Genomic DNA, 7,871 nt, shown 5'->3' on the forward strand with positions numbered 1-7,871 from the left:
ACTTTTCATGTGTTATTAGGGAATATTGAATTATTTTTGTTAGCATTTATCGCCACGGTGGAAGTCAAATGAAAGGTAAATAAATACTAATAGCCACATCTATTTCTTGATTGGTCAACCCGCCTCAAGCGTGTAACAAGGTCTTTTCTCATTGGCCAGCTGCACGGCGGCGCTCTGCGGCCGACCTACAAACTCGACTGTGATTTGCCAAACCGTGTGTCTGTTCGGGTTTGTTTAAAACAACAAAACAACAACCCACCACCCATCGGCTTTTGCTTTTGACCGCTGTCTGGCGTGCCTTGCTTACAATGAGCAAGTAAGCGTTGTCTGCTGCGGCCCAGCGCAACATTTATGGTAAGATTTGGTTTCTTTGTAAATGCACATAACCCATCTTAAAGCAAAGAATGGCTTCCTTGCGAGGGAGTAAACCCATGCAACACGACCGCTCCCGGATACGACTATACTCTGGCAATAAAAGGCTGGATAAACCTTGAGAAGGGAGATTTATTGTTAAAAAATGAAAACCAATTCGTAAAAAAAAAAAAAAAAAAAGCACTTGGCTCGGGTCGAGGTGTCTGGACTGTCCGATTCCGAACCCGCCCGTCCACGTTACGCAAAGCTTGCTCGCGCGAAAAGTTACCATTGGACACGGGCTCCATTCCAGCAAATAGACGGCACTCTCGTAGCTCAGCGGCGCACCGTATCTTGCGTAAACCACCACATTGACAAAATGTGTTCATGCAACTAATTTGCCTACAACATGTCAATAGCAACTTGATTATAGTCATTGTGTTCCGTGTTTGAATTTCAATTTTCATGTTTGGTTGATCCAGTGAGTCATCGAAACGAAGTGACGTCACGTTAAAATAATAACCTGTAAAATGTTATTGTTGGGGGGGGCAATTTCAACAGGTCAGTTGTTTCAAAAGGAGCGTGATGGTGATTGATGGTCGTTTCGCAATCTGTCCTTATTTCAAGGGGCTATTTGGCCACCAGCTTGTGATTTTTCTCTGCACCATTTACAACATCCACTCAATGAATCCAGCTCACCCGCAGGTTCCACTGGATTACTTTTTTACAACTAATCTTCTTATGTATGTGCAGAGTCAACCCTTTTTCATAGCGTTGAAATTGTTCAAGGACAGGACAATCAAACTGTTTACAGCATGTAGTTAATCTCCAGTGTTTTGGCCCAGCAGTGACGCTGACGTGGTGGCGGTGGTGTTGTTTGCAGAGGAGCAAGAGACAGCAAGCCAGGCCATGTTGACTCTCCCCTCCGACTCGCGCCCCCACCTGGTTTTCCCTATGGATGGTGATGCAATGCCTCCCCATCCTTTCTGTAGTGCACCCCCCCACAGTGAGCCTCCACCACCTCTCCTCCTCCCCCTTCCCTCCATCACTCCCAGGTATAGTTGCCCCTCACGACTACCCACCCCTCCTGTTGTTCCACTTGTGTATGTGGGTCAAATGAATGTCATTTATCCATTCTTGCAGTACATTAACGTTGTCCACTCTTGAATTGCTTTGGTCAGCGCAAGCGATGGCACGATGGGCCACAACAGGAGTGGTCAAATCCAAGCAATCCAAGCTCAGGGCGCTCAGGAGGAGGAGGAGGAGGAGACTCCGTCCACATACAATCCGTCCTTCTTCAAGAGACACGACAACAATACGGTGCCAGATTAAATGCCACACGTGTGTGACGTGGCGATGTCGTTCGTTAATCTCCCCCGCGTTTGTCCTTTTTAGGTGCAAGTGTCTCAGTCCAAGCAGCCGAGCGTTGAAAACACACTTGAAGATGACAAACACAAGCGGGTATGTTTGAGCAATCGTCGTCTTGTGTCAAAATAAATCCATAAATGAATAAATGAATCAGCCCTTTCGGCCGACACGTAACTGTGTATCAATTTTGTAGGATGTCTGTGATTTTACCTCTGCGGCCGAGTTCCAAAATACGTAAGTGCAATCAGTTGGTGGCCATCTTCTCTCCTCGCCCAACTCTCACATCTTGCCCTTTTCTCTCTTTTAATCCAGGGACAAAGACAAGCGTCCGTTGGATCGTTTGGATTTGCTGAACCGCGCCGCGGATGCGAGCGTCCCCGCCGGCTGGTTGACGGGCCCCCTGTTCCAGTCCTTCAAGTCCAAGATGGCCAGTTTCACAGAAATAGTCATGAGTCCCGCCAAGCTCTTCAAGGATAAAAACCTATCGACTCCAAAAGCTCAACTGGACCAGTCCGTTTACCCGGAGCCTCGGGAAAATGGCGAAGGGGACGGAAATGAGAGCTCGTGTACCGGAAGTGACCCTGACCGTCCTCGGAGATTATTTAGCACGTCACCTTTGCCGTCAAGACAGGAGCGCTCACTCTTAGAGGAGCCTCCAGTTAAGACAGCTGACGTGATGGAGGAGGCAAACGTGGAGAAGAGGCCACTCTTTCATTCCTGCACCGTTCAGCTGGAGCATCTTCACTGCGTCTCTCACCGTGAAAGCGGCAGCGTGGACGCCGCCTGCCATCGTACTAACTCGCTTTCCGTGCCATCCGGAAGGACGGCGAGCGCCCGGGTCCGGGTCGAGAGGAAGAGACTGAAGAGTGAAAAGGATGTCGCCGAAGCCCCGCCGCTCAAACAGAAAATGCCGTCCACAGTTTCAGGCGGACAAGAGGCGCTCAAACCTGCCGCCAAGTGGCGCAAAGCGCAAGGAGACCAGCGCAGCCATGGCAGCCGCAAACGCAAGTCGCTGGTCCCGCAGCCGTCCTCTTGCGTCCATCCGCAGGCGGCGGCGGCGACTAAAAGCAACGGCGCCCTCGCCGCGGGGCGCGGCGGGCCCACCAAGAGAGCCAAAAAGGCCGCAAAGACTCAAGCGCCGCTGTCCACAGAAGCACTTTACTTTGAAATGACTCCTTTTGAAGGGAACCAGTCACAATGTAGCCAGTTGAACCTCAACGCCGACGGCAGGTTATGCCACGGGGCGCTTGACGAGGAGCGGCTCGGCTCCAGGAGCTCCCGCTTCAGTCACTTTCAGGCCCACAACGGGACAACCTCGACCGCTGCGGGGGAGATTCCGCCGTCCGCCGGCCAAAGTGTGTCATCGGGCCGACTGCTGCGCAGCTGCTCGTGCCCGGAGATCCCGTCGCTGTTTACCTCGCTCCCTCGCCAGCCGCCGCTCGCTTTGGTCCCGGCGCATCTTCCGGACAGTCCACGGCGCGCCCGCCGCCACACGGTGAGCAGCGTGGAGGTGGAGCGAGAGATCGCCCCGCTGTGCCTACGCAAGGAGGTGTTCCCGTCCCGGCGCTCCTTCACGTGCGACGGGCAGAACCCGCCGCCCGCCCTCTCGCCCGGCTCCTCGCTGTCGGCTCTGGCTTCCTGCTTCCTGTCCAGCCCGCTGGCCTTCCTGTCGGGGAAAGGCGAGGGAAGAGCGGCGGGGCCTGACGCGGCGGTGGCGGCGGCGGCCTCTTCATCTGCTTCTTCACCGACGACAGATTCCTCGTTTGGCGCCCGAGAGGCGTGCGCCGGGTAGCTTTTTCATTTCTTTCTCTTCCAACCTCTCGCCAAGTTATCTGCTTAAGAGAAAATGTCAATCATTCAATCCCCTTTTTCTTCACTTGACCTATTTGAAATGGCATCTCAAGCGGCGGGAGCGACGGCAGAACGCCCAGCGAAGACGACGACGAGGACACGGGATCCTCCGGTCACGAGTTTGACGAAGCGGCGGCAGCGCTGAGAGAAGAGAAATCTCTGTCTGACTCTGAGCTGAAGGTAGGCGGCGCCGCCGTCTTGCTCAGGCCAGGCCAGACCAGACCAGGCCAGGCCAGGTCAGGCCGTTCCGCCGCAGCTCCTAAACGCGCTGTCGCTCTTGCAGGTGCCACAGAATCAGCAGCATCACGGCAAGGTGTCGTCCATTCGCATCCGAAGGGCGCTGCCCAAACCTCCCAACAATCTGACGCCCATGGGCCTCCCCAAGGCCGTCAGGTGGGTGCGCCGTGCCGTGCCGTGCCGTGCCGTGCCGTCATCTTTTGGGATGAGAGCTGATTCTTTTTTTTTTGACAGGCTCAAGAAGAAGCAGTTCAGCTTGGAGGAAATTTACACCAACAAGAACTTTAACAAAGTCCCTGAGAGGTGAGCTCAATGATGTCCAATGGATGATTATTCCTTTATGAATATTAAGGTCATAAAGAGTTGAATGCGACGCGCCAATGCCGACCGACCCACGGTCTCTTTTGCGCTTCTTCAGCCGACTGGAAACCGTCTTCGAGGTGCCGCTCAGCCGCCGCGACGGTTCCGAGTCTCGTTTTGGCCAGCGCCGCTTGAAGCGCTTCCTGAAGTTCCACGAAGTGGGCGAGGCCCGCAAGCCCAAGAAGGTACCACCGAGCGGTGGCAAGGCATCATCCCGCACTAGACGGGGGGGCTACGCCAGGGCCGACCCGTCCCTCCTGCCGCCGCCCGACGCCGACTCGCTTCTGTGCGCCAAACTGAAGCAGCTTGACTTGTGGCTCATTGACGACCAGGCGGACGGCGCCTGTTGACTTTCCCCAACGTTGCTATGGTTACCACAAGATGGCAGTTCTGGCAGCTCTTATTTATTACTGTTATTGCTTTCTGCGTGCATTATTGTTTTGGTTGACAAGGCGGCCTTGTTTGTTTTGCATCCAAGCGTACACGTTTCTTTGAAAGCATTTATTACGTCTGTACGGAAAGTGTCAAAGGAAGAATGCAATAATGCCGCTTGTTTCCTTACCGTGGTGGCTAATTTATGAACTTTTCTACAAGCTTTGCTATTACATATTGTGTTGAGCATTTGTCATGTGTAAATGTTGTGTACTTGGTTTTATACGTGTAGATTTTCAAGCGTCATGAGAAATAAATAAATATCATTTTATAAACGTGTCCCACCGTTGCCTCTCAGTTTTTCAGCGTGACCAAGTAGGAGAAAAGCGCCATGAGCACCGGTATCAGGATCAGAATGCAGATCAACGCCACGATGGAGATGATGCCCAGCCTTCTGGCACGCCGCGAAAGCCTGGCCGCCGACTCTTGTTTCGGCTCCATCTCGGCCTGAAATAGACATTTTCTTGATATTTTCCATTGCGTTCCTTTCTTTCTTTTCAACTATTCTCCCGACGGGCGTATTTACTTTGACCGAGTTGATGAGCGCTTGGATTCCGATGCAGGAGACCCCGCAGACGATGCTCCAAACGGCCAGCCGCCTGTGATACTTGTCGTCGCAGATGCCGTTCTTCCGCGGCGCCCACCTTCGGCTTTTGCGGGGGCCCGCCGAGCCCGGGACCGTGTTGAGCGACATCTCCTCATCCACTTTGACGCAGGTGAGAGGTGAGTCGGACATGTCTGCAGCTAAAGACAAACACGACTCTTACGATGATGACGCGTGACCCCCCCCCCCCCGACTTTCAGCTCCTCACCTGCGGTGAGTACATGTGCTTAGCTTTGGCCTGCAGTGTAAATGCCACCGACAAGCTTCAGCATGCTTGCAAAGACGCATGGCAACTTCTGTTTAGCTTATTGTTTCAACACCAAAGTCCAAAAGCAAAGTGGCGCAATCAGCCTCACATGCTCATAGTTTCAAAATAGTCGAAAAAACCCAAACAAAAGGCCTGACAAACCAGTTAATTCCCTTTGACTCGTGTTGCCTTCAAGGGAAATCTGAAATCATGGCTTACACAGAACTAAGATCCGTTTGATTTGATCCATGTCTGTCTGTCTGTCTGTCTGTCTGCCGGCTTGCCTTCCTGCCTGACTGACATTGTTGCGATCAGAGATAGCCTGAAATGATACGTTTCTTTGCAAAATGTCCTGGTTCATATGTCTGTTTGTCTAGCTATGTACACAAGTCAGGTGCTGCCTCAAAGGAAAGTCCGTATGAGTGAGTCGTTCCTTCGAGAACAGCCAGAAATCCATCCAGTGTCAGTCGGCCCGAAGACGTCTGCCTTAAACACTCTCAGATTGAAATGACACACAGGAAAAATAAAAATCCTGACAAACCAGTTGCGACGCCTTTCAAGTCTCATGTATATGTCGCTGGAATTGACAACAAAGTCAAGCTGAAGGGAGCTGCGGGTATCCATGTCGTTCACTTCCATGTGGCAGGTTAATCATTTGTTCTTCACAGTCTCTTTCCCACCCAAAATGGCAAACGGACGAGGATTCCGATAAATCTCTCATTCTTACTTTGATAGCTGCCGTGGTCGTGTCCTCCCGCCATCTCGTCGAGTACGGCTCCAGTTTAAGGCCTCCCGCAGTCGCTCATATTGGCAAGACGTCGAGTGGAAGTTGAAGCTTGTTGCGCAAGCGGACTCGAATTGTGTGAAACTGACACGCCCATTTACTGTACAGGATCTCGCCCTCCCACTGGACTCAAACTCACACACACACACACACACACACACACACTAGGTATGTATGACTTTTCCATGGGCTTCCCCTTGGGCCCTGGAGGTCGAAAGAACTGCAACCAAGGTGTGTCACGTAGCTAAATAACAACTCAGTGAATCACATTCCAGTTCGCCTCCTCTTCAAGTAAACACACACCTACGTCTGTCTGACTTGAGTTTTTCAAGATATAAGCTGCCGCTTTTTGCTCTTGAAATAAGAGCAAAACATTCGAGATGAGAATGTCACAAATAGGAATGGAGCAGAGCGACCAAACGCAGCTTGGACCAGCTAGGTCTATTGAGGGAAAAGGTAGTTGGATGAGGCCGGGAACAAGACCAACAGAACCGGCAAACTAACATAACAGACCGACCGACCGACCGACAGGGATAATAATAATAATTCATTCAATTGGCAAACAGAAAACGACCAAGGCAAAAACAGAAAGACAGGAATGACGAGAGACAAGAAATAACCCGGGAAGGTTGTGACGTGCAGACAGGACTTAAATACGTGACAGGTAACGAGAGGCAGGTGAGAATGCTCACACTGATCATGGGCACACAGGAGGGGAGGGGAGGGGAGGGGAGAGGAGGGGAGGGGCGAGTACACAGACACATGGACACAAACTATGACAATATGGACACGATCGAGTCGTGACAGAGACCCCCATCACTCAATGGCAGATGTCACAACATCCAGACACTGTTTGGGTGAAGTACCAACAGCATGTCAGAGAGAAAAAAAAAAGTCATAAAAGCTATGGAAAAGTCATATATTAATAAAAATGTTCTTTCTGAGACAAAAAAAGTCTTATATTTTCAAAGTTACCGGAATAACACATACTCACTTTAATGATGGAAAAAAAGCTCAGGCTCTATATAATAATCAGGTGCCATAAAAATAGAAATTTTTATTCTTGTCATGTAATTACATATTTTGAGTGTCGTGCTAATCTTCCTTTGTAAAAATGTGCAAAAAAATATTTATGCAAAAGTAAGTGAATTTAGTCTTTGTTTTCCCATTTAAGGTGCTCCAGCATACGTACGATACATCTTCTCTGTTTATTTCAATGTCAACATTTTTCAAAAAAACGTGTGTGTGTGTGTGTGTGTGCGTATGGGGGGAGGAGCAACGTGTGACAGAGCAGTGGTAAGGAGCGCTGTTGAGTGTCATAAAGGGGTGTACAGCAGGGGTCTCAAAGTCCAGTCCTCGGGGGGGGGGGGGGGGGGGGCCGCATTCCTCCATGTTTTCCAAGTTTCCCTGGTTCAACACACCTGATTGAAATGACCAGTTCATCCTCACGTTCTGCAGGAGCCTGATCATTGAATCAGGAGTGTTTAACGAGGGAAACTTGGAAAACATGGAGGAATGCGGCCCCCCCCCCGAGGACTGGACTTTGAGACCCCTGGTGTACAGCCTTCGTCAGTCAGTCCAGCAAGGTGGAACGGAACCTTGAAGTTTGGAACATTCCAATGTGTGCAAGGAAAACA

General features: G+C 51.0%; 2 protein-coding genes across 4 annotated transcripts; one reads left to right on the forward strand and one right to left on the reverse strand.

Moving 5' to 3' along the window:
• Positions 1–248: 248 nt before the first annotated feature.
• Positions 249–4,790, forward strand: prr14 (proline rich 14). The gene is made up of 10 exons (XM_037255868.1): positions 249–354; positions 1,235–1,406; positions 1,533–1,671; positions 1,747–1,812; positions 1,913–1,953; positions 2,032–3,507; positions 3,618–3,750; positions 3,854–3,963; positions 4,042–4,110; positions 4,226–4,790. The coding sequence occupies exons 2-10, from the start codon at positions 1,261–1,263 to the stop codon at positions 4,515–4,517; spliced, it is 2,472 nt and encodes an 823-aa protein (XP_037111763.1). The 5' UTR covers positions 249–354; positions 1,235–1,260; the 3' UTR covers positions 4,518–4,790.
• On the reverse strand, positions 4,654–6,346 carry LOC119125523 (transmembrane protein 265-like). 3 transcript variants are annotated; one of them, XM_037256115.1, is made up of 3 exons: positions 6,178–6,346; positions 5,126–5,343; positions 4,654–5,046 (listed from the first exon to the last, which is right to left on the reverse strand). In XM_037256115.1, exons 1-3 carry the CDS (start codon positions 6,209–6,211, stop codon positions 4,894–4,896), a joined length of 405 nt encoding a protein of 134 aa, XP_037112010.1. In that variant the 5' UTR covers positions 6,212–6,346; the 3' UTR covers positions 4,654–4,893. The 3 variants fall into 3 exon arrangements, with proteins under 3 accessions (XP_037112010.1, XP_037112011.1, XP_037112012.1); XM_037256116.1 differs by having other exon boundaries at positions 6,088–6,341; XM_037256117.1 differs by lacking the exon at positions 6,178–6,346 and adding an exon at positions 5,412–5,939.
• Between the last annotated feature and the right edge of the window lie 1,525 nt (positions 6,347–7,871).

This window comes from Syngnathus acus, chromosome 8 (genome assembly GCF_901709675.1).
Source record: "Syngnathus acus chromosome 8, fSynAcu1.2, whole genome shotgun sequence".
NCBI classification, from domain to species: domain Eukaryota; kingdom Metazoa; phylum Chordata; class Actinopteri; order Syngnathiformes; family Syngnathidae; genus Syngnathus; species Syngnathus acus.

Coding starts and splice junctions, on each gene's coding strand:
- prr14 (XM_037255868.1), top strand. CDS start 1,261: ATGTTGACTCTCCCCTCCGACTCGCGCCCCCACCTGGTTTTCCCTATG. Junction 1,672..1,746: donor AGAGACACGACAACAATACG/GTGCCAGATTAA, acceptor TGTCCTTTTTAG/GTGCAAGTGTCTCAGTCCAA. Junction 3,508..3,617: donor GCCCGAGAGGCGTGCGCCGG/GTAGCTTTTTCA, acceptor TTGAAATGGCAT/CTCAAGCGGCGGGAGCGACG.
- LOC119125523 (XM_037256115.1), bottom strand. CDS start 6,211: ATGGCGGGAGGACACGACCACGGCAGCTATCAAA. Junction 5,344..6,177: donor CGACCACGGCAGCTATCAAA/GTAAGAATGAGA, acceptor GTTTGTCTTTAG/CTGCAGACATGTCCGACTCA. Junction 5,047..5,125: donor CGCTCATCAACTCGGTCAAA/GTAAATACGCCC, acceptor TGTCTATTTCAG/GCCGAGATGGAGCCGAAACA.